The sequence below is a fragment of the Trachypithecus francoisi genome, unplaced genomic scaffold, assembly GCF_009764315.1.
Source record: "Trachypithecus francoisi isolate TF-2019V2 unplaced genomic scaffold, Tfra_2.0 Lachesis_group6, whole genome shotgun sequence".
Taxonomy (NCBI): Eukaryota; Metazoa; Chordata; class Mammalia; order Primates; family Cercopithecidae; genus Trachypithecus; species Trachypithecus francoisi.
The window spans coordinates 72,495,408-72,522,806 of NW_022681471.1; the positions used below are offsets into that span (position 1 = coordinate 72,495,408).

Here is a 27,399-nt window from a genome sequence, read left to right on the forward strand (position 1 = left end):
TGCAGTGGCATGATCTCAGCTCACTGCAACCTCCACCTCCTGGGTTCAAGCAATTCTTCTGCCTCAGCCTCCTGAGTAGCTGGGACTACAGGCATGCGCCACCATGCCCAGCTAATTTTTGTATTTTTAGTAGAGACGGGGTTTCACCATATTGGCCAGGCTGGTCTCGAACTCCTGACCTCGTGATCCACCCGCCTTGGCCTCCCAAAGTGCTGGGATTACAGGTGTGAGTCACAGTGCCCGGCCCAAATTTATTTATTTTTAAAACTTTATTCCAAATCACAGATAAAGAAAACCATATTATATGCATGTCTGTTTGCATATACATAATACATACATATATACACACACATACATACAGTTCCGTTATAATGTTTGTTTTGAAAATGTGAATTTGTTCCAACATGATTGATATATTAGGTAACGATTAATGTAAATTATGTAAATTAAGTATTTGCTTATGTGCAATTTAGTCTATGTGAAATAGTAAGTGAATGCAAAAAGCAGCATCTGGCTGAACCAAGCTGTATAGGAATATGAATAACACACACATGTGCACAACTCAAACTTCTATCCACTACCTCAGTTCACTGAATGTGTTATGGGCCACACTCATCACATCTGTTGCTATAACCTTCCATCAGATTTCAGACAACCGCCTCCCACCACTTCACAGTATCTCACAAGCTGCAGTCCTTCTGATATTCACTTCCATAAGCAAATGCCAGGTCTTTTTTAAGGTAAAAAGCCATATTTATTGTAGTATTCATGTATTTTAGTAATTTAACATATATAAAGCCATGCTGTCATTTTATTAGGTTCTTATGTTTTTTTAATATGTCACAGACCAAATTTTTTTAGTGTTATACCCCACCCCATTTTTTCCCATAAGCCCTGTGGTCTTTGTTACACAATTTTGGACACTGTAATAATTTTTAGGCACGCATATGCCATGTAACAGCAAAACTGACTAAACATGTAAAGTATTTTCATCATTGCTAACCCATAACCACATGAAAAAAGTTACCAACTAGAATGCGGTATTCTGCATAGTTCTTTTTGTCTTTAGCCTTGCATCTAATCAAAACAGAGTTTTTCAAAGTTACTTAAATCAGCTTCTTTCTTCCTCACCCCCTTCCATGTGGCTATGTAATTCATTCGTAATACAGTCAGATTCATTTGTCACAGTCTGAATTCCATCTGGGATTCCCTCCACATCCTGATTGATTTATTTTAAAATTGTATCCGGTAAAATCTACTCTTTGTGGCATATAGTTCTATTGGTTGTGAAAAATGCATAGAATTGTGTGTCCACTATCACTGCTCCTTATAGAACAGTTCATTACCCTAAAGGTTCTCTCATGTAACACCTTTATAGGGAACTCCTACTCCTATGTCCAACCTCTCACAACCACTGATGTGTTTTCTGTTCCTATGGTTTTACCTTTTCCAGGATATCATATAAATGGAATCATAGCCTTTCGGGTCTGTCTTTTTTCACTTGGCAAATGCATTAACATTCATTTACTTCTGAGTAGGATTCCATTATAGAGATGTACAGTTTGCTTATCTATTTCAGGTTACACTTGTTGGAATTATGTTGTCAGCTCCTGGAAATGGTAGATTGACTGGGTCTCTGCAGTGCTTTCAAAGTCATGGTTTAGAAATTGCTCCATTATTCTGAGTCCTTCAGATAGGCAAAATGCCCTTCTAATGCATACACAGGGCAGGGGTTATTAACCCCACTTTCCAGATGAGAAGATTATGGCTGAGAAACTAAATGCTGTTCCTACCCATAGAAACAGCAAATTAATGGAGAGCCAGGACTCTAATCCCACATGTTCTGATTCACAATCCACTACTGGAAAACATGTAGAGGAGAAGAATGGCTATGACTAGAAGGTTGGAAAAATAGAACCTATTTCTGAAATAGCTGGTCTGAAGAAGACAGAGCTTAACAAATGCTTTGGAAACTGTCTTAAAGCATATAAAGGGTTTACAACTGAAGTTAAAAAAGAACAGATCATCTTTAAGCAGCAGCATGGAGAGAGTGATCAATTAGACCTAAGATGTGAAATGGGTTACTAGGAGGCCTGGAATTATTCCAGTATAATGTTGAATGGAAGTGGTGATAGTGTATATCCATGTTTCATTCCTTGACATCAGTGAGAAGGTGTTCATATTTTACCATTAAATACAAAATAAGGAGTAGTTTGTTTTCAAGTAACGTTTATCAGATTGAGGAAGTTACTTTCTATTCCTAGTTTGTTGAGTGTTCTCATCATGAATGGGTGTGGAATTTTTTTCAGATGCTTTTTCTGCATCTATTGAGATTATTATATTTTCCTCTTTTATTTTGTTAATGTGCACTCATTTTTGAATGTTGAATTCCTGGGATAAGCAATATTGGTCATGATGCAGTATCCTTTTTATATATTGCTGGATTCAATTTTCTAAAATGTGTTTAGGATCTTTGCATCTATCGTTTAAGATACTGGCCTGAGGCTGGGTGTGGTGGCTCACACCTGTAATCCCAGCACTTTGGGAGGTCGAGGCGAGTGGATCACCTGAGGTCAGGAGTTCAAGACCAGCCTTGCCAACATGGTGAAACCCCATCTTTACTAAAAATACAAAAATTAGCCGGGCGTGGTGGTGCACACCTGTAGTCCCAGCTACTCGAGAGGCTGAGGCTGGAGAATCACTGGAAACAGGGAGGCAAATGTTGCAGTGAGCTGAGATCGTGCCACTGTGCTCCAGTCTAGGCGACAGAGTGAGACTTCGTCTCAAAAAAAAAAAAAAAAAAAACAAACAAAACCAAACAAACAAAAAAGACACTGACACTGACTTGTATTTTTCTTTTTAGTTTTTGGAATCAGAGTCATGCTGGCCTCATAAAATCAATGTATTACTTTTTCTCTATTTTCCATAAGAGATATTTGTATAATATTGCTATTATTTCTTTCTTATATATTTGGAATAATGTACTGGTAAAGTCATTTCCTTGTGAGAAGGTATTTAAGATTTCATTTCTTTAGTAGGTTTATGACTATTTAAAAGAGTGTAAATAGGACTACTCAGATTATTTTTGGGGGGACAATTTTGTACTTGATCTTAGCGAAAAGGCTGAGAAGTAATGGGGGGCAGGAAAGTAATTTTGGTAGCTGTACTTTTCAAAGAATTTGTCCATTTTGTCTAAACTGTCAAATTTATTGGCATAAAGTTGTTCACAATATCCTTTTTATTGTGATTTTAATGTCTGAAGGATTTGTAGTGATGCCCACTTTTGAATTACTGATATTGGTAATTTGTGTTCTTTCTTGATCCATCTTGCTAGACTTTTAGCAGTTGTATTAAATCTTTCCAAAGAAGCAACCTATGGCTTTGTTGATTTTCTGTGTTGTTGCTGTTGTTGTTGTTGTTGTTTTGAGACAGAGTCTTGCTCTGTCGCCCAGGCTGGAGTGTAGTGGCATGATCTTGGCTCACTGCAACCTCCACCTCTCAAGCTCAAGTGATTCTCGTGCCTCAGCCTCTTCAGTGGCTGTGATTACAGGCATGTGCCACCATGCCTGGCTAATTTTTGTATTTTCAGTAGAGACACGGCTTCACCATGTTGGCTAGCCTGGTCTCAAACTCTTGACCTCAGGTGATCTGCCCGCCTTGGCCTCCCAAAGTGCTGGGATTACAGGCATGAGCCACTGTGCCCAGCCTGATTTTCTGTGTTGCATGTTGTTTTTCATTTCTTTGTTTTCTGCTCTTATCTTTGTTACATTCTTCCTTCTACTATCTTTAATTTGCTGTTCTTTCCCTAGACTCAAGTTGGAAGCTTAGATCATCAATTTTCAACCCTTAATCTTTTCTAATAATATGCATTTAAAGTTATGTCTTTTCCTTTATTTTAGTTGTATCTAACAAGTTTTGATGTCACATTTCATTTTTGTTAAGTTCAATCTATTCCATCATTTTCATTTTGATTTTTTCTTTGACCGATGGGTTATTTAGAAGTGTTTCTTTTAGATTTCCAACAGTGGGGGTTTCCTAATCATCCTTCTGTTGTTGCTTTCTCATTTGATTATACTTTGGATAACATACCTTGTATGATTTCAGTCCTTTGAAACTTGTTGAGACTTGCTTTTTGGCCCAGCATATGCTCTATTTTGGTATGTGTTACAAGTGCACTTGAAAAGAATGTGTATTGTGCTATATATATATATATATATATAATCAGTTAGGGGTGGACTGAAGTTTAAAGCTTGGGAAATCTTGTGAAAATAAGTAATGAATGTGTAGGTGAGGTATAGTACATAACTTATTCTGATCAGGAGACATTGTGCTAAGATAACTGTACAAGAAAATTTCCAGATTCACATTTGTCCTTTGTAAAAGCAAACCATAATAAGATATATGTTGGGAACGGGGAGATTGGACTGACATTCCTAATTAGATCAGGCACTTGGGAGAAGGAATAGTATATATCACCGTAAGTATCTGGGAACCATAACAAACCTGTCTCCTCAACCTGGAACCCCTACTATATTTCTTCAGTGACTCTATAGCCCTGTATCAAAGTCTCTACTCACTGCCATTAAGGCTTTGGATTGCAACATTAGGGTAAGCTTATGCTGACTATGAGGCACAATTTAAATGGAATGCTGCCAAAAGTGAAGACTTTTAGGATCAATTTTTATCAGAGATGCTTGGGTATCTCCAGCTAATTGTTTAATTTCCTTCCAGGAAATAATCCTAAACTCAGGTTCTCCTATTTCTGTGGCCTAAGTTCTGGCTCAAAATGTACACTAGAAAATCTACTCAAGTTTTGCCATTCTGTTTAATGTGTCTGAGGATCAGCTCCAATTGCCTTTTCTCTTGGCTGATCTCAAAACTTTCATCTCTGAAAATTTCTTATCCACGAGAACTAATCTCTGAAACAAAAGTAATGCATGACTGATGGCTGTATTAAGCCAATGAAGGAACCAAGCAAAGACTGCCTGCAAAGGAATAAGCATTCAATCCTAGTTTTGGTGTGTACAATGGAAAAGACGAAAAATATTTCTATTTCTAGCATGTGCCATGTTAACTGGCAACTTTTATCAACTGTATTTGGATAAATTAGAATGAACTTTCCAGTTATGGGTTGAGGAGACCCTAATATACAAATATGTAATACGTAATATATAAAAATGTAGATAATCCTCTGCCCTGCCAGCTGAACTGCATTTCTGCTGGCAGAGCATCCATGCTTGGCTTTGTTCTAAAGCTCTCAGGAGGTTTGCCTTGTTTGTCATAACCACTAATAATTTCGATGATGACACTTGATGAATACTTCATACCAAAGTAAAAATTATAGTACTGGAGATAAGTGAAATTCTGCCTTGCAATGACCTACAAAAACTAAAGCCTTTTCTCTATCTTCCTGTTTTTGTGATAAATGTTTAACTCATGTTATAAAATAAATAGTTTTAAGAAACCAAATCACCAAGATTACTTCTAGCCCTAACATTTGATGATTCACTATATATAGAGACTCTGACTCCAAGGATGCTCTTAGCAACATCCAAAATGATAATCTTCAATGGAGACCCAAAAGAGGAAATCTCTTTTCACAGCCAGAAAGAGAGATTCAGAAGCTGTGAGCTTCTTCAAGTTAGAAAGGTTTGAGTTTCTTCTCACTATAAGCGAAGTCATCTTTGGTACAAACTCAACTTCCCCTTAAATTTCCTTTTTCCCCCTGCAAACCTGCCCTTCTCTGCTCTAAATCCCAAGTTCAGTCTCCATTAGGTATTTTTTCTAAATGTTCCTCTCCCAGAGTATACGCTGATAGTGACTAAATTGTGACCTCTCCCAAGGATCTTTGCATAGAGGGTTTTCTTTTCTTTTTTTTTTGAGACGGAGTCTCGCGCCCAGGCTGGAGTGCAGTGGCCGGATCTCAGCTCACTGCAAGCTCCGCCTCCTGGTTTAAGCCATTCTCCTGCCTCAGCCTCCCGAGTAGCTGGGACTACAGGCGCCCACCAAATCGCCCGGCTAGTTTTTTGTATTTTTTAGTAGAGACGGGGTTTCACCGTGTTAGCCAGGATGGTCTCGATCTCCTGACCTCGTGATCCGCCCGTCTCGGCCTCCCAAAGTGCTCGGATTACAGGCTTGAGCCACTGCACCCGGCCGCATAGAGGGTTTTCTAAGATCAAAATGCTCTAAACTAAAATAAATGACTCTCTAATGATAGAATTTCTGGTGTTATAGCAGGATTTCATTTAATAAATATTTATTGAGTCCTATTATATGCCAGGTAAAATTTAGGAGGTATGGATAAAGAATGAACAAGACAGACAACTTTTCTGCCTGCATGGAACTTAGATTCTATTTAGGGATACAAACAATAAACAACATAGAATATGTCAAGTAGTCAACACACAGGTTAAGGGGGCAAATAGTATTGAAAGTTGCTATTTTTGAAAGGGTGTGGTCTCTGAGGGGGTAAAACTTGAGCAAGTTGGGGAGCAAGGCATATGAATATCTAGGACAAGAGTGTTTGATGCAAAGGAAAGGGCAAATACAAAGGCCCAGAAGCAGGGAAGTACAAGGTGTTATCGGGACATAGTAGGGCTAGAGTACATTGAGCTATGAGGCAGAGTGGCAGGAGAGGTAGCAAGGGCCGGATTATCTATGGCCTTGTAGATTATGGTAAGGACTTGGGATTTTATTTTAAACCCATTTAAATGGGAAGTGCAAGGACACTGACATGAACTGACTTATGTTATAATACTCTGGCTGCTGTGTGGCTATTGAATGTATTAGGAGGGCAAGAGTTGCAGCAGAGAGGACGCTTGGGAAGCTATTGCAGTGTTCCAAGTGAGACATGAGATAGCTTGAAACTAGGTGATACTAGTGGCCTAATTTGTTATTGAGAATGGGCACATCACAAATCACACTACTTTCAGCCTACTGTGGTTTGAATGTGTCCCCTCCAAAATTCAGGTGTTGAAACTTAATGGCCAATGTGATAGGATAAAAGGTGGAACCTTTAATAGCTTATTAGGCCCACAGGGCTCCTCCCTCATGAACGGGGTTACAGATAGCCCTTATGGCCCTTAAAAAAGAGGCTTCCACACAGCACTAGCTTTTCTTGCCCTTCCACTTTCCTCCCTGTGAAGACACAGTGCTTCTTCCCCCTGGAGGATACAGCAACAAGGTATCATCTTGCAATCAGAGAGCAGCCCTCACCAGAAAACTGAACCTGTTGGAGCCTTGACCATAGACTTCCCAGCCTCCAGAAATGTGAGAAAATAAATTTTTCTCTTCTGTAAGTTACCCAGTCTGCATGAGGTATTTTGTTACAGCAGCAGAAACAGACTAAGATACAGACTCATCTCCCACTATATAACCCCTGAATAAGAGATAATCCCCAAACTAACAATGTTCTCCTGTACTACTCCTGACTTCTGTTCACTTGGTTCCTACCATTAAAATTCTATTTACTCTTGAAGAGTAAGTTCAAATATCACCTTTCGGAATAGATCATTTCTTCCTCTGTGGTCCCATATATTCTGTATCCCTATTAGTATAGTTATTTCATTTTGCCTTATATATGTGTAATTGACTACGTTTCTGACCTACTTTCTTTACTGTAAATTTCTTAGGGACAGAGACAGTAACACATTTCCTTATTTCTGCAATACATAGTAGCCCTTAGGAATTTAATAAATACTTTGCAGAATAAATGTGGTGAGCTGCTTTCCTTAGGTCACTAATATAGTGGCATGTCAGGGTTAATCCTTTTGTAAAAGCCAATTCGCATAGCACTAAAATTTTAATCACTGTTTATACAGCTCTTAATTAACTCTGATTTGGAGTAGATTTTTAAAAGGATGGCATTTTCCAATTTTCCCTCAAGAGTTTATGATTCACTGGCTTTGTAGTTTCCCTCAATGTATCTATTTGCAGTTGGTAGCTTAATCATTTATTTACATTGCTGACATACTGGGCTCATTATTTTAGGCAATAGTTCATTGGAAATACATAATCTCAAGAAACATAAACCTTTAACAAGTCAGAATAATTTTTCTAAATGTATCTTTCATTTTAATTATTAAAGTACTATATATTCATTGAAAAATTCAAATGCAGAACAAAATAAAAAGTGAAAGTCCCTTAAACACACTAATACTTGTTCCAAGAGCTATCAAGTGTTAAGTTTGGTGTGCATCCTTTCAAGGCTTTATAGGTGATATATACATTCATAAATATATATACATAGACATATATTTTATAAGAATATATATGTATGTTATTCTAAAGACCTATTATGTGCTAGGTGCACAATACAAAGGTAAGCAAAATCAGACACAGTATCTGTCCTTGTGGAGCTTACAGTCTAGGGTATTTGTGTATACATACACACATATGTTTTAAAAATAAAAATAGAATCAGAAAAAGTCAGCAAAAGTACATCACTCCAAGGGGAGGAGCACACCCTGAAGTGCAAATCCTTTATCTACAATAACAAGAAAAGAGTTTAGAGGCTGGTAAAGGGAACTTGTCTGGACTTGGTTTGGTTTTGACAAGCAGAGAAGAAAGAGTGAGCTACAGGTCAGTGAAGCAGTGGGGAGGAAAGAGTCTTTGTTATGAGAAGCCCATAGCTGACTATATCTACTACCTGAGAAGATGTGGAGCCTATCAGAACTCACATACACAACAACCTTTGATCTTAAGTAAAAATTTCTATTATCCTTGATCGGGTCCTGATCTCCTCTCCACATGTATCATCTCCAAGTAGAAGGTCTAAAGAGACCTCATTGCAATTAAAGATATTATCAAGCAAAGCAAAGCAAAGCAAAACAAAACAAACAACTCCAGCACAGTTTATACACAAACATACTACATGAAAATGGGATGGAAGAAACAGGAAAAAAAAATGGCAGATGGAGAATTCTCACCAGAGAAATGTTGCCACACGCAGATTAAAATTGTGACTAAACATATCAGCATAAATTCAGTAATATTAATTAAGTAATCATCCCTATAAAACAAAATATAAAGCAGAAATGCTAGAATTCAGGGAAGAGTTGGTAGACGCAAAAGCAAATGGAATATGAGCTATTTCAGAGACAAAGAAGGAAATGGAAAGAAAAAAATAAGCCATCACAGGAATAAAGGTAAAACTGGAAGCAGCAAAAGGAAGTGGAAGCAGCAAAAAGAAAACAGACACCACTGAATAAACAGTAAGAGACAGAAAATAGGAAAATGAAATGCCAATTGAAATTGGTTGTAACGTCTTCCTGGTTTCCTCATCAGTTAATGAATTAAATAAAATCCTTGATGTGTTCATTTAATATTCCTAAGAGAGTCCTGATTATATCTTTTTTTTTTTTTGAGACAGAGTCTCACTCTGTCACCAGGTTGGAGTGCACTGTCAGGATCTCTGCTCACTGCAACCTCTGTCTCCTGGGTTCAAGCGATTCTCCTGCCTCAGCCTCCCAAGTAGCTAGGATTACAGGTGCCCACCACAATGCCCAGCTAATTTTTGTATTTTTAGTAGAGATGAGGTTTTACCAAGTTGGCCAAGCTGGTCTCGAACTCCTGACCTCAAGTAATCTGCCTGCCTTGGCCTCCCAAAGGGCTGGGATTACAGGCATGAGCCACCACGCCCAGCCAAGGTTATATCTTAAAAGTACTGACTGAGATGCCCAACGGATACACCTGACAGGGCCAAGTGTATTGTAAATTGTAACACAAGTAAATTGTGTTACTGGAGAAATGTAAGTCATAGACTGTTTACATTATCTTTTCTTGACTTCCAGACTGAATCCAAAGTGGCAGCAGAACTTTGTTGAATCTCTGCTTCTTTCTTTTTTCTTTTCTATTGAGTTTATGTTTTGTTTTAGTTTCTGGTTTGTGTATAGTCAGTAAGTTATATTCTTCCTTGGTAGCAGCAATGACTGGGAATGTGATTATATGGTCTGACCATTTGGTGGTCTTTGCAGTTGGACTATTGGATCATCTAGTCACTTATCTAGTCACTGATGGGTGGTAAATAACAGAGAATTTGTCTTTTTTATTGTTCTATTTGTTCATTTTGGACTCAAATTAAACAGTAATTTCATGTCCACAGGGAAGGTGAACACTTTAATATCTGCACTGACTTATTTCTGTGTTTACTCTCAACTTGTAGCTGAAATTGTAGATCTGCATTCATAAGATCACTTTATCTATGTTTATGTGTCTACAACTGAAAAAGGCTTTGACCTCACATTGTGTAAGTATAAAATATTTTCCTATCTCTGGGGAGTATTAATAAGTTATATTATAAAGTTTCCTAAATTAAAGGAGCTCCGTTCTAATTTATAGACATAAATAAGAACTTACATACATATATATTTTTTTAATTCCAAGAAAAAAGAAGTTGAACTTCTTTTTTTTTTTTTTTTTTTGAGACAGAGTTTCGCTCCTGTTGCCCAGATTGGAGTGCAATTGCACGATTTTGGCTCACTGCAACCTCCGCCTCCCGGGTTCAAGCAATTCTCCTGCCTCAGCCTTCCAAGTAACTGGGATTACAGGCGCCCACCACCACACTCAGCTAATTTTTTGTATTTTTAGTAGAGACACGGTTTTGCCATGTTGGCCAGACTGGTCTCAAACTCCTGACCTCAGGTGATCCACCCACCTTGGCCTCCCAAAGCGCTGGGATTACAGGCTTGAGCTACTGTGCCTGGCCAGAAGTTGAACTTTTAACACTAAAATGTACTAAACTAAAAATATTTTTACAAAAATTCTGCTACCTCAAACATTTTAAGAATCCAAAATTAAGGTAAACCTTTGGCAAATGAGATTCGTTTAATAATTCTTGTTTAATCAAGAAACTGAAGAGACAACCCACAGAATGGGAAAGAGTATTTGCAAACTACCCCTCTGAGAAGGGATTAATAAGCAGATATATATACAGAGCTCAAACAACTCTATAGGAAAAAAATCTAGTAATCTAATTTTTAAAATGAGCAAAGGATCTGAATAGACATTTCTCAAAGAAGACATACGATCGCAAACAGGCAACTGAAAAGGTGCTCCGCATCACTGATCATCAGAGAAATGCAAACCAAAACTACAATGAGATATCATCTCATCCCAGTTAAAATGGCTTATATCCAAAACACAGGCAAAAACAAATGCTGGCGATGATGTGGAAAAAAGGGAACCCTTGTACACTGCTGGTGGGAACATAAATTAGTACAACCACTATGGAGAAGAGTCAGCAATCCCATGCTTAGGTGTACACTCAAAAGAAAGGAAATCAGTATATTGAAGAGATATCTGCACTCCCCTATGTATTGCAGCACTATTCACAAAAGCAAAGATTTGGAAGCAACCTAACTGTCCATCAACAGATGACTGGATAGAGAAAATGTGGTATATATGTACAATGGAGCACTATTTAGCCATTAAAAAGAATGAGATCTAGTCATTTGCAACAATATGAATGGGATTGGAGGTCATTATGCTAAGTTAAATAAGCCAGGCACAGAAAGACAAACCTTGCATGTTCTCACTTATTTGTGGAAGCTAAAAATTAAGCCAACTGAACTCACGGAAATAGAGAGTAGAATGATGGTTACCAGAAGCTGGGAAAGGTAGTAGGGGAGAATGTGGGGATGGGTAATGGATAAAAAAATATAGAAAGTGTGAATAGACCTAGTGTTTGCTAGCCCAACAGGGTGACCACAGTCAGTATTAACTTAATTGTACATTTTAAAATAAGTAAAAGAGTATAATTGGATTGTTTGTAACACAAAGGATAAATGTTTGATGTGATGGCTACCTAATGTACCCTAATGTGATTATCATGCATGGCATGCCTGTATCAAAATATCTCATGTAACCAATAAACAGATACACTTATAATATACCTACAAAAATTAAAAACAAAACATTAAAAAATAATTTTTATTTAAAAGAGCTATGTTGTTTTTGGTGATTTATTTATGTAATGTATAAAACAAGCAAACATTTTATTTTACTTGGGTCTGTTTTTCCTAAATGCATAGATTTACTAATCAAATAAGATAATGTTACTTATATGTAATATTTAAGATTATGAAAGATGTAAATTTGTGTTCAACTGAAATTGAATCCCTGTTCTGACAAATTTTCATTTCACCAGTAATTACATTCTGTGGTATGTTAGATTTAAGACAATCTAATTAACTTAAAGCACTGGTTTGATATTAAATTGAGCTCATTAATGAATAATCATTGGATACTTACATAAATTTTAATTAATAGACTGCTTAAATATTGATTACTAAGCATAGTTTTTTGTTTTTTTTTTTTTTTGAGACAGGGTCTCACTCTGTCACCCAGGCTGGAGTACAGTGGCACATTCATGGCTCACTGAAGCTACAGCCTTCCAGGCTCAGGCAATCCTCCTGCCACAGCCTCCCAAGTAGCTGGGAGTATAAGCATGTGCCACTATTCCTGGTTAATTCTTTAAAAAATTATTTATAGAGACGGGGTCTTCCTATGTTGCCCAGGCTGGTCTTGAACTCCTGGGCTCAAGCAATCCTCCTACCTTGGCCTCACTAAGCATAGTTTTAAGTTTATATACTGTTGCTTCTTCTTCTTCTTTTTTTTTTTTTTTGAGATGGAGTCTTGCTCTGTCACCCAGGCTGGAGTGCAGTGGTGTGATCTTGGCTCACTGCAACCTCCGCCTGCCGGGTTCAAGTAATTATCCTAGCTCAGCCTCCCGAGTAGCTGGGACTACAGGCATGTGCCACCACGCCCAGCTAATTTTTTGTAGTTTTAGTAGAGATGGGGTTTCACCATGTTGGTCAGGCTGGTCTTGATCTCCTGACCTCGTGATTCAAGTACCTCGGCCTCCCAAAGTGCTGGGATTACAGGCATGAGCCACCACACCTGGTCCTATATACTGTTGCTTCTTATTTTTATATGCTATAAAGCGGCAATATCTTTGGGTCATGTTAATGGTTGTGTTCATTTTCCTCTTTAAAAGGGATGGGTGTGTACATTGAAAGTGCTACATGTGTTCATGAGCTCTGTTAATCTGCTATAATGTTTGTGAGAGATAGTTCTCAATTGCACCCCTCAAATTTTCTCTTTGAAATAGATATTATTTTGGTTAAAAGTTAAAATTAAAACAAGTGTTGAGATTATATTATGAGCAAGAGTGACAAATGGGTATATGCTTCTGTTTTTAAAGGGATAGGTAGTTTGTTTCTAAGACAGTGGTTCTCAAACTTTCTGTTCTCAGGACCCCTTTGTACTCTGAAATATTACTAAGGACTTCCAAAGAGGTTTTCCGCATGTATGTTGTAACTATCAATACTTACCATATTATAAATTAAAACAGAAAAATTAAATATATTTATTGACTGAATTGATTTGAGATGAATCTGTTGCATGTTGATGTCAATTTTAATAAAAATAATTTTATTTTAAAAATAAGAAGATTGCTTCACATTTTTGCAAAGTTCCTTAATGCCCAATTTAATAGAAATAATTAGTCTCTACTATTTGCTTCTGCATTCAATCTATTACAGTATCACACATCATATTGCCTCTGGAAAACTACACATCTTAGTATTATTATGAAAACAGTTTTGACCTAGCGGATGCTCTGAAAGATGGTCAGTTTGTTCCAGAACATCAAAGAACATAATGAAGGACAAACTGGGAAAGTGAAATTTTTTTGCCCTGGTTTAAACCTAAGTCTGAAATAAAGCTATGCAATGTGTTAAAATCATAGCAACGTTATCTAAATTTTGATGGGCTTGCTTCCTTAGTTTACTGATTAATGCCTTCACCACAATGCAAAAGTTATTCTTTATCTTCTGTGTAATCTGCCTAGATAGCAGATTCTGTGTTTTACAAGCATAATAATTCTCTGAGCTTTATGTTGTCTTTTTCTTTATTTTTGATTATTTAGTGGCAAACTAACAAAGAACAAAGGTTTCTCACTTGTCAAAGAGCTAAAGTTCTTTAGAATTGTGTTACCTCCTATGTTAGAATGGTGTCCTCCTATGTACGTTTATTTATTTATTTATTTATTTATTTTTTGTGATGGAATCTCACTCTGTCTCCCAGGCTGGAGCGCAGTGGCACAATCTCAGCTCACTGCAACCTCCACCCCCCAGGTTCAAGCAATTCTCCTACCTCAGCCTCCCAAGTAGCTGGGATTACAGGCACATGCCACCACACCCAGCTAATTTTTGTATTTTTAGTAGAGATGGGGTTTCACCATGTTGGCCAGGCTGGTCTCAAACTCCTGACTTCAGGTGATCTGCCCACCTTGGCCTTCCAAAGCACCTGGCCCTATGTTTATTTTTAAATGTTTGATTGTTACTTTGTTTAGATAGATAACCAAGTATCATTTATTGGGCACTCATGATCCTATTTATTTATTTTATTTTTAATTTGTATAAATTTAAAGAACACAAGTTCAATTTTGTTACATGGATATATTAAGCAGTAGTGAAGTCTGGGTATTTACTGTAACCATTACCCAAATAATGTACATTGTACCCATTAAGAAATTTCTCATCCTTTAACCCCCTCCCACCATCTCACCCTTCCTAGTCTCCAGTGTCCTTTATTCCACCCTCTGTGTCCATGTGCGTACTTTATTTAGCTCCCACTTATAAGTGAGAACATGCAGTATTTGACGTTCTCGTTCTGAGTTGTTCCACTTAAGATAATGGCCTCCAGTTTCATCCACGTTACTGCAAATGACCTGATTTCATTCTATTTTTATGGCTGAGTACTACTTAATTGTGTATATCTTCATTCCACATTTTCTTTGTCCAATCATCCATTGACGGATACATAGGTTGACTCCATATCATTGCAACTGTGAATAGTGCTGCAATAAACATATGAGTGCTGGTATCTTTTCAATATATAATTTCTTTACCTTTGGGTAGATTACCCAGTAGTGGGATTGCTGGATTGAAAAGTCATCAGAGAAATGCAAATTAAAACCACAATGACATATCATCTTACACCAGTCAGGATGTCCATTATTAAAATGTCAAAAAATAACGAAGTTGGCAAGGATGCAGAGAAAAGGGAATGCTTTACACTGCTGGTGGGAATGTAAATCAGTAGAGCTTCCATGGACAACAGTGTGAAGATTTCTCAAAAAACTAAAAACAGAACTATCAGATCCTATTTTAATCAAGTGCCCAATTTGCCTCTAACAACTCTTGATTTTACCTTCCAAAAATTGAATCACAAATAGAGATTACTATGAACTATTGTACATCAAAAAGTTAGATAACTTAGACAAAATGACAAATTCCTAAAAGCACACAAATTACTAAATTGACTTTAGAAGAAATAGAAAATCTCAACAGACCTATAACAAGTAGAGATTAAATAAGTAATTTAAAACCTCCCAATAAACAAAAGTCCAGGACCAGATGGCTTCACTGGTGAATTCTTCCAAACATTTAAAGAAGAATAAACAGCAGTTCTTCTCAAACTCTTCCAAATAATGGAAGAGGAGGGAATATTTCCTAACTTCTTCTATGAAGCCAGCATCACCCTGATACTAAAGTCAAATGTAGACATTAAAGAAAAGAAAATTACAAACCAATATTCTTCATGGATATCAATAAAAAATGCCAACAAAATACTAGCAAACCAAATCTTACAGCATATTAAAGGATTATACAATCTGATTAGTGTGATTTATCCCAAGAATGCAAGGGTGGTTCAACATAAGCAAATCAATTATGTAATATACCACATCAATGAAAAAAAGGAAAAAAGATCATATTCATTGATGCAGAAAAATCATGTGATAAAATCCAAAATATTTTCAGATAAACTAGGAATGGAAGGGAATAGCCTCAACCTGATAAAGGGCATTAAAAAACTCCACAGTTAACATTATACTCAATGGTGGAAGCTTACCCCTAAGATCAGGAACAAGACAAGGATGCCCTCTCTCACTACCGCTATTCAACATTGTACAGGAAGTTTTAGCCAGATAAATTAGGCAACAAAAAGAAACAAAAGGCATCCAAAGTAAAAAGAAAGAAGTGTAACTCTCACTGTTCACAGATGACATGACCCTATGTATAGAAAATCCCAAAGAAACCACAAGAAAGCTACAAATTCGGCAAAGTTGCAGGTAAAAGATCAACATGCAAAAATCAATTGTGTTTCTATACATCAGCAATGAACAATCCAAAAAGGAAATTAAGAAAACAATTCATTTACGATAGTATTCAAAAGAATAAATTTAGCCAAGAAGGTGGAAGATCTGTACAATGATTACTATAAAACACTGATGAAAGACATTAAAGAAAACCTAAATAAATGAAAAGACAGCCTACATTCATGGATTGGAAGACTTAATATTGTTAAGATGTCAACACTTCAAAATTTATATTATGCCAAGCAATCCCTATAAAAATTCCATCAGCCTCTTTTTACAGAAATGAAAAAGTCAATTCTCAAATTTATATGGAATTGTAAGGTGCCCCAATAGTTCAAAACGAATCTTGAAAAGGAACAAAGCTGGAGGGCCAACACTTTTCTGTTTCAAAGCTTATTACAAAGCTACAGTAATAAAACAGTGTGGTACTACCATAAGGATAGACATATAGACCAACAGAATAGAACTGAGAGTTAAGAAATAAACCCATACATCTATGGCAGACTGATTTTCAACAAGGGTGTCAAGACCATTACATGGGACAAAGCATAGTCTCTTCAGGCTGGGCATGGTGGCTCACACCTGTATTCCCAGCACTTTGGGAGGTCGAGGTGGGTGACCTCAAAAACCTGAGGTCAGGAGTTTGAGACCAGCCTGACCAACATGGAGAAACCCTGCCTCTACTAAAAATACAAAATTAGCTGGGCATGGTGGTGCATGCCTGTAATCCCAGTTACTTGGGAGGCTGAGGCAGAAGAATCACTTGAACCAGGGAGGAGGAGGTTGTAGTGAGCCAAGGTTGTGCCATTGCACTCCAGCCTGGGCAAGAAGCAAAACTCTGTCTCAAAACAAACAAACAAACAAACAAACAAACAAGCAAACAAAAAAGAATAGTCTCTTCAACAAATGGTGTGGTGGCAACTGGATTTCCACAGGCAGAAGAATGAAGTTGGATGCCTACTACACCATTGAATACAAAAATGAACTCAAAATGGATCAATTACCCAAACATATGAGCTAAAACCATAAAACTCTTAGAAGAATATATAGGAATAAATCTTCATGACTTTGGATTTGGCAATGGATTCTTTGACATGACACTGAAAGCACAAGCAACAAAAGAAAAGGTAGATAAATTGGACTTCATCAAAGTTAAAAACTTTTTTATATCAAAGGACATTATCAAGAAAGTGAAAAGAAAACATACGGGAGAAAATATTTGCAAATCATATACCTGATAAAGGTTTAATATACAAAATATATAAAGAAATCCTAAAACTCAACACCAAAAAGCAACCCAATTTTAAATATGGGCAAATAACTTGAATAGACAAGTCCTTTCCCTCCCTCAAAGGTGAAATACAAATAACCAATAAGCACATGAAAAGATGCTCAACACTTTAGTCATCAGAGAAATACTAATCAAAACTATGAGATACTATTTCACCTACTAGAATAGCTATAATAATAAAAAATGGAAAACAACAAGTGTTGGCGAGGAGGTGGAGAAATTAAGATGCATTTGCTGGTGGGAATGTAAAATGGCGAGAATGGACTAATACAGTAAATTGGTACCAGTAGAGTGAGGTACTGCTATCAAGATACCCAAAAATGTGGAAGTGACTTTGGAACTGGATAACAGGTAAGAGGTTGGAACACTTTGGAAGGTTTAGAAGACAGGAAGATCTGGGAAAGTTTGGAACTTCCTAGAGACTTGTTGAATGGTTTTGGCCAAAATGCTTACAGTGATATGAACAGTGAAGCCCAGGCTGACATAGTCTCACATGGAGATGAGGAACTTCTTGGGAACTGCAGCAAAGGTCACTCCTGCTATGCTTTAGCAAAGAGACTGGTGGCATTTTGCCTCTGTCCTAGAGATCTGTGGAACTATGAACTTGAGAGAGATGATCTGAAATTGGAACTTATGTTTAAAAGGGAAGCAGAACATAAAAGTTTGGAAAATTTTCAGCCTGATAATGCAACTGAAAAGAGAAACCCATTTTCTGGGGAGAAATTCAAGCTGGCTGCAGAAATTTGCATAAGTAGCGAGGAGCCCAATGTTAATCACAAAGACAATAGGGAAAATGTCTCCAGGGCACGTCAGAGACCTTCAAGGCAGCTCCTCCCATCACAGGTCTGGAGGCCTAGGAAGGAAAAATGGTTTCCTGGGCCAGGCCCAGGGCTTCTCTGCTTTGTGTAATCTTGGAACTGTGACTTTTAGCCACATCCTAGCCATGGCTAAAAGGGGCCAACACACAGCTCAGGCCATTGCTTCAGAGGGTGCAAGCCCCAAGCCTTGGTGGCTTTCATGTGGTGTTGTGCCTGCAGGTGCACAGAAGTCAAGAATTGAGGTTTGGGAACTTCTACCTAGATTTCAGAGGATGTATGGAAACAAATGGGTGTCCATGGAGAAGTTTGCTGCAGGGGTGGCGTCCTCATGGAGGACCTCTGCTAGGGTAGTGAGGAAGGGAAATGTGGGGTTGGAGCCCCGACACAGAGTTCCCACTGGGGCACTGCCTAGTGGAGCTTTGAGAAGAGGGCCACCGTCCTCCAGATGCCAGAATGGTAGATCCACTGACAGCTTGCACTGTGCACCCAGAAAAGTCAAAGACACTCAATACCAGCCCTTGAAAGCAACCAAGAGGGAGGCTGTACCCTGCAAAGCCACAGGGGCGAAGCTGCCCAAGACCATGGGAACTCACCTCTTGCATCAGCATGACCTGGATGTGAGACATGGAGTCAAAGGAGATCATTTTGGAGCTTTAAGATTTGATGCCCTGCTGGATTTCAGATTTGCATGGGGCCTGTAGCCCCTCTGTTTTGGCCAATTTCTCCCATTTGGAATGGGTGTATTTACCCAATATCTGTACCCCCATTTTATCTAGGAAGTAACTAACTTGGTTTTGCTGTTACAGGCTCACAGGTGGAAGGGACTTGCCTTGTCTCAGATGAGACTTTGAACATGGACTTACGGGTTAACGCTGGAATGAATTAAGACTTTGGGGGACTGCTGGGAAGGCATGATTGTTTTGAAATGTGAAAGGCACATGAAATTTGGGAGGGTCCAGGGTGGAATGATATGGTCAGGCTTGTGTCTCCACCCAAATCTCATTTTGAATTGTAATTCCCATAATTCCCATGTGTTAAGGAGAGACTGGGTGAAGGTGACGGAATCACCAGGGCAGTTTCCCTCTTGCCCTTCTTGTGATAGTGAGTTCTCATGAGATCTGATGGTTTTATAAGGGGCTCTTCCCCTTCACTCGGCACTTCTCCTTCCCGTCACCTTGTAAAAAAGGTGCCTTGCTTCCCCTTTGCCTTCTGCCATGATTGTAAGTTTACTGAGGCCTCCCCAGCCATACTGAACTGTGAGTCAATTAAATCTATTTCCTTTATAAGTTACCTAGTCTCAGGTAGTTCTTTATAGCAGTATGAAAACGGACTAATACACCATATGATGGAATATAATTCAGCCTTAAAATGGGAGGGAATTTTGACACATGCTGTGACATGGACGAATCTTGAATACATTACACTAAGTGAAATAAGCCAGTTACAAAAGGAAATATTGTATGATTCACTTAAAGGAAATATCTAGGGCTGGGCATGGTGGTTCACTCCTGTAATCCCAGCACTTAAGGAGGTCGAGGTGGGAGGATAGCTTGAGCCCAGGGCTCAAGGCTGCGGGGAGCTACACTCCACCCTAGGCAACAGACCAAAACTCCTACTCAAAAAAAAAAAAAAAAAAAAAGAAATATCTAGAATAGGTAAATTCATAGAGGCAGTAAGCATATGAGAGGTTACCAGGGGCTGGAGAAAGGGGGAATGGGGAAATTATTCTTTAATGGGTACAGAGTTTCTGTTCGGGATGATGAAAAAATTTGAAAATAGTGGTAACGGTTGTAAAACTGTACACTTAAAAATACTTAAAATAGCATATTTTATGTTATATATATTTTACCACAAAACTTTCATGAAATAATGTACTGTTTTCCAATAGGGAATTTTACTTTCCTTCATTCTGATATTAGTCACCTTAATTAACTACAGTCATTAAATCTCTGTAATGTATAGACAGTAAAAAAAAAAAAAAAAAAAAAAAAACTCTGAAGATTACCTGAAGTCTATATATAGAATATATATATACACACATATATCTGTGTATAGTCTAGCTGTGTGTATATATAAAAATATGCTTAGACTATATATAATATGTATATATAGAGAGACCTTTATCTCTATCTCACTATATCTCTCTATCTACTCTATCTATAGTCTAGTTGTATTCCTAAAAAAGAAGAAATTCAGTTTTTTCGGTGGACAGTTGGCATTCTGATGTACTTTTTTATTTTTTATTTTTTTGGAAACAGTGTCTTGCTGTGTTGCCCAGGCTGGAGTGCAGTGGACAATCTAGGCTCACTGCAAACTCCACCTGCGGGGTTCAAGCGATTCTCGTGTCTCAGGCTCCCAAGTAGCTGGGATTACGGGCACACGCCACCATATTTGGTTCGTTTTTGTATTTTTAGTAGAGACAGGGTTTTGTCATGTTGGCAGGGTGGTCTTGAATTCCTGGCCTTATGTGATCCACCCACCTCGGCCTCCCAAAGTACTGGGATTACAGGCATAAGCCACTGCACCCAGCCCTGATATACTTGCTTAAAGAAAAATCACGGAGGCAATGAATTTCGCTCTGAGCACTGCTTTAGAGTTATTTTCATTACCATTAGATCCTAGGTATAGTGTAGTTTGGGTTTTAAAAAAATGTACAGGTGGTAGGGTTTTTCAAAAAAATGATTCCGTTATTAATTTCTAGTTTTTGCATTGTGGTCAGACGATGTTGTTTGTTTTATTTACATGTCTTAGAATTTATTCAGGCCCTCCTTGACACCAATTTTGTAAAACTTCAAAAGGCACATGAAAAGATGATATGTTTTCTGTTCTCAGGATACACAGTATATTTTCAGGCTACCTACAGAGTTTACTTCCATTAAATCTTCTATAATAAGTATTTTATTTGGATTTTCTCTATCCTTACTTTTTGTTGTTTTTATTCATTTAAATGACTGTCACAGACTAAGAGAAGTAAATTACATTTTATGTGTTTATGTTCTTCCTTATAATTCCTATAATTTGATACTCAAACTGTCAAAGACATAACACATAAGCAAAAACAAAGTGACAGACCAATAATTTCTAAATGTTGGAAAACAGAATTCATCAACATATTAAAATGATAACACACCATGACCAAATAGGGTTTATTCCAGGAATGAAATGATGACTTAATTTTATAAAATCTATTATTGTAACTCAGTATATTAATAGTTCAAAAGAGAAAAATATGATTATCTCCATAAAGTCTGAAAAAGCATGTAATTCAATGGAATATTCACTGATTTTAACAAATTCTGAAACAGGGACAGAAAAACACATTGTAAAAACTTCAGGTCTAAACCTAAAAGCCAATACCACATTTAATGAGGAAATAGTATCAAGATATTATATAACTTCCAACGGTTTACTACTGTTTAGATTATTTTATTTATCTATCTATTTATTTATTCATTTATTTATTTATTTTGAGACAGAGTTTCGCTCTTGTTGCCCAGGCCGGAATGCAATGGCGCAATCTCGGCTCACTGCAACCCCCGCCTCCTGAGTTCAAGTGATTCAAGGATGCCTCAGCCTCCTGAGCAGCTGGGATTACAGGCATGCGCCACCATGCCCGGCTAACTTTGTATTTTTGGTAGAGACGGGGTTTCTCCATGTTGGTCAGGCTGGCCTCGAACTCCTAACCTCAGGTGATCTGCCCACCTCGGCCTCCCAAAGTGCTGGGATTACAGACGTGAGCCACCATGCCCAGCCTATTTAGATAATTTTATAACAAAATATTAGCAGTATCTGATATCTTGATTGTGAAGACTAGCCTACATTTAGTCAAAGTTAAAGCTTGATTAAATTAGACATTAAATCTAGTGATCTAAGATTAATAATATGTTGAACAATAATAAAATATTTAATGCTATACTTTCATATAAAGCAAAGTAAAAAATATTCTTATTCTAAGTAGTGTGTTACGGAGTCAATACTGATATAGAGTGGGGAAAAAATCAGCTCTTAAGGAATCATTGGGGCTGGGAGTGGTGGCTCACACCTGTAATCCCAGTACTTTAGGAGGTCGAGGTGGGCAGATCACTTGAGGTCAGGAGTTCGAGACCAGCCTCGCCAACACGGTGAAACCCTATCTCTACCAAAAAATACAAAAGTTTAGCCAGGCGTTGTGGTGCATGCTTGTATTCCCAGCTACTCAGGAGGCTGAGGTGGGAGAATTGCTTGAACCCAGAAGGCAGAGGTTGCAGTGAGCCAAGATCACATCACTGCACTCCAGCCTGGTTGACACAGTAAGACCCTGTCTCAAAAAAAACAAAACAAAACAACAGAAAAAAAAAAACCATTTGACTGGTTATCAAGTACTGCAGTGGCACAAATTTCTGGTGACAAAAGACTTGTTTATTTAGATTCTAAGCTCCTTTCAAACTGTGTTACCAAACTTCCAGTTCCTACTGTACCTGTTTGTTTCAGGAAATTCTGGATGTCATTGCATATCTGGATCTCCTCAAGTGCACGACTCAGGAACATGGTCTGTTTGGCAACAATGCAACAAGATAATTAGTCCCAACAAAAAAGAACTTTAAGCAAATTAATATAATCTCATATAATTTTCATCAAAAACAGGTAAAAATAAATTAATAGAAAAATGATAGTTTAAACTGAACATTTTGGAGTTTATATAGAAATATTAGCCTCTATTTGCACATTTCCTTATCGTTTCAGAAAAATGAGGATTAAATAAAAAATCTTGAGCATTATCAATTTCTTTAACAATCTAGAACAGAAGAGAAACACTTCTAGAATAGTCCTGTGAGGAGCTCCACGGATCCTCTCCTCAGCAAAGCAATCATCATAACTAGTGAAAATTAGAAAACATAATCATGTAAAGGCTCAGGAAATTGCCCTGAGGGTGTAGAGAAAATGAAGAAACATTTATTCCAGGAAATCTACTAAGTCTTAGTAAGAACAGTAAGAGCCTGTGACATTTAAGCCATGATTCACTCACCATCCGCCAGCTCAGTGTGATGTAAGCACTACTTTAGGTGGGTGTGGCCAAGAAGATAGGACTCTCTCTACCTCCAGTTTCTGGGCTAGGGATTCTCTGAAGGGCCAGACTGCTGGCACTTCTCATCCCCCCAGATATCTATTGTAGAAGCTCTATTATAAACAAGCACAGCTCAGAAGCCTAGAACTCTCTTTCTCTACCCAGCCTCTACTTGTAAGGCAAAAGCTCTATCCCAGGCATTGCAAATTCAGGATCCTGGGTCTCAATCTCATCTCATCTCAGCTCTCATCTCAGCTGCTTATAGGATAGAGTGTCCACGCTGGGAGCAGCAAGTCAAGAATATCAGGGACTACAACTCTTGCCTACTCTTCCACTCATACAGTTGGACTGTCACTCTGACAGAAGTGGGCCACTGTCCCTGCCCCTAGCTCCAAAACAGTGGTTCAGTTTCTGCCCAGTAGGAGAGGCAGATCTATAGCACTCCCTATAGATCTATAGCACTCCCTAAAGGAAATGACTTTAGTTGGAACAGAGCATGGGGAAGTTCAAGTCTAAGGACACTGTAAAAAATCATGGAGATTTTGGTAGTGAGCAATTAAGAGGATATTGGTAGCTCAATGATATTAAGAAGAAAATAACAGACCAACTAGAAGTTTATAGAGAGAAGTATGTGAAGAGACAGTTAAGAAGATTTCTATTCCTTCAAAGGGGTCTTATTTTAATTGGAACAGGCTGTGGGGCAATTTATGCACAAGAGCACTTTAACACACACACACACACACAAACACACACACACACACACACACACATGCACACACAGTAATCACCTAGCAATTAGTCAAGACTAACAGCTGCATGTGCTACCAATAGAAGAAGGTCATCTAGAAGCTTAAGAGGTCAGATCAGGAAAAGAGTAATAAAGAACCCTCCTAAAATCACTGTCATCCTTTACCAGAGGGAGGTGTAAGCAGTCTTTGCACAGGAAAAGACTGTGCCTTCCAAGGAGTGACATCAGTTATGGGGAAAATAGACTTTGCTATTTCCCTATAGCTAATTCACTAAACAAATAAAGAAGTAAACATTGACATCCACAAACCCCATGGGGAGATCAGTACCCAAAGATACTACAAAATATTATCTAAAACGTCCAGTTTTCAACAGAAAATTACAAGATATGCAAAGAGACAGGAAAGTGTGACCTCTACATAGGAAAAAACAGGTAACAGGAACTGATTTTGAAAAGGCCCAGATGTTAAACTTAATAGACACAGAATTCAAAGCAGCTATTTTAAATATGTTCAAATAACTAAATGAAACCACACTTAAAGAAGGAAGGTATGATAAAAAAAATGTTCATCAAAAATGAATCTCAATAAAAGGATAAAAATTGTAAAAATCAGACAGAAATGCTGGAGTTGAAAACTACAATAAATGAAATTTTAAAACTCACTAGAGGGTATCAACATTAGGTTTGACTTAGCAGAGGAAGCAATCAGCAAACATGAAGATAGATTAGTAGAGATTATGAAATATGAGAGCAGAATGAAAAAGAAAAAAATAAACCAAGCGTCAGCAAAACATGAGACACCATTAGGCACACCAACATACCCATAATGGGATTACCAAAAGGAGAGAAAAAGAGAAAAAATATTTCAAACAAATGGCTGAAAATTCCCCAATTTTGATGAAAAACAATAATCTACACACTCAAGAAGCCCAAAAAACTCTAGGTGGGATCAAGAAACACAAAGATATCCAACCCAGATACATTATAAAATGGTAAAAGACAAAGAAAAATTTGAAAGTAGCAAGAGAAACATGACTTGCCACATATAAGGGTGATTAAGATTAATAGCTGATTTCTCATTAAAAACAATAAAGGCCAGAAGGCAGTGGGACAACATATCCAAAGTGATCAAACAAAAATAAAAATCTACTAATAATCTAATACCTAGCAAAACTATTATTCAGAGAAGGTGAAATAAAGATGTCCCTGGATAAACAAGAGCTTAGAGAATTCATTGCTAAGAGACAATCTTTCAGGTTGAAAAGCAAGTAATGCCAGACAGTAATTTGAATCCAGATGAAAAAACAAAGAGCACTGGTAACATTAATATATAATTATAAAAGATAGTATTAATATAAATGTATATTTCTTCTCTTGTTTTTTTTAAAAAATATATATAGACATATATGTGAATATGTATTTGTATTGTTGGGCCTCTGACATATAGAAATGAATATGTATTTGACAATAAAAAAGCTGTTTTGGAGTAAGAAAATGAGACTGATATGGTTTGGCTGTGTCCCCACACAAACCTCATCTTGAATTGTAGTTCCCATAATCCTCATGTGTGGTGGGAGGGACTAGGAGGGAGATAATTGAATCATGGGGGCAGTTTTCCCCATGCTATTCTCGTGATAGTAAATTCTCACAAGATCTGATGGTTCTGCAAGGGGCTTCCCACTTCACTCGGCTTTCATTCTCTTTCCTGCTACCCTGTGAAGAGGTGTCTTCCACCATGATTCTAAGTTTCCTGGGGCCTCCCCAGCCATGTGGAATTATGAGTCAATTAAACCTCTTTCCTTTATAAATTACCCAGTCTCAGGTATTTCTTCATAGTGTGTGAGAGAACAGACTAATCCAGAGACCATACAGTAACTCTAATCTACAGGAAAAAATGAGGAAAAGCATAAAAGGTAAGTAACATGTTTAATATAAGAAACCATAATATATACTTTCTTCTCTAAGTTTCTATTTTCTTTTGAGACGGAGTTTCGCTCTTGTTGCCCGGGCTGGAGTGCAATGGCACAATCTCGGCTCACTGCAACCTCCGCCTGCCGGATTCAAGTGATTCTCCTGCCTTAGCCTCCTGAGTAACTGGGATTATAGGCACCTGCCACCATGCCCAGCTATTTTTTTTGTGTATATTTAGTAGAGACGGGGTTTCACCATGTTGGCCAGGCTGATTTTGAACTCCTGACCTCAAGTGATCTGCCCACCTCGGCCTCCCAAAGTGCTAGGATTACAGGTGTGAGCTACCACGCCCAGCCTCTTCTCTGAGTTTCTTTAAAATACTTAAAATTCTATAAAGTGATACTATAAGATGTATTGTTGTGTTTGGAGCATATATAGATGTAATATGTATAACAACATAGCATTAAAAAAGAGGAGAGAACACAGCTAATAGGAATAGCATTGCTATATCTCACTGAAATTGGGTTTATAATCTGATGTAGATTCTGATAAATTAAGATCTATATTGTAAGCCCCAGAGTGACCACTAAGAAAATAACTCAAATATTGTGTAAAACTCATTAAAAGAACAAAAATGTTACATTAGAAAACATTCACTTAATGCAAAAGAAAAGAGTAAAGGTTCAGAAAATCAGGAATAAGAAATACATGAGATATATAGAAATGGAAAGGTAAAGTGGCAGAAGTAAATTCAACTAAGGGAAGAGACCGCCCCTCATATTGTCTGATGCCCAATTTCTGCCTCCAAAGAAAGAAGAAGTAAAAACTAAAAGGCAGAAATGAAATCCACAGGCAGACAGCCCAGCACCGCACCCTGGGCCTGGTAGTTAAAGATTGACTCCTGACCTAATCTGTTATGTTATTTATAGATTACAGACATTGTATAGAAATGCACGGTGAAAATCCCTATCTTGTTTTGTTCCAATCTAATTACCGGTGCATGCAGCCCCCAGTCATGTACTCCCTGCTTGCTCAATCAATCACAACCCTCTCACACGCACCCCCTTAGAGTTGTGAGCCCTTAAAAGGGACAGGAATTGCTCACTTGGGGGGCTCAGCTCTTGAGACAGAAGTCTTGCTGATGCCTCTGGCCGAATAAACCCCTTCCTTCTTTAACTCAGTGTCTGAGGAGTTTTGTCTGCGGTTCGTCCTGCTACACAACCATAAAAACACTAACATTAAATGTGACTGCATTAAACAACCCAATAAAAGGCAAAGATTATCATATTGAAACAAAGATGATCCAACTATATTCTGTCTACAAGAAACACATATTAGGTTCAAAGACAAATAAATAGGTTGATCATGAAAGGATAAAAAAAGTTATGTTATGGAAACATTGACCATAAGAATGTTAGGGTAACA

The 27,399-nt window shown here is 37.7% G+C and overlaps 1 protein-coding gene across 1 annotated transcript in view; it reads right to left on the reverse strand.

Annotated features, from left to right (window-relative positions):
- The window catches only part of TEX11 (testis expressed 11), a 320,825-nt gene that overhangs the window by 29,871 nt on the left and 263,555 nt on the right, over positions 1–27,399 (reverse strand). The window contains 1 exon segment of the mRNA XM_033200830.1: positions 22,729–22,801. Coding sequence (XP_033056721.1) covers positions 22,729–22,801 — 73 coding nt within the window.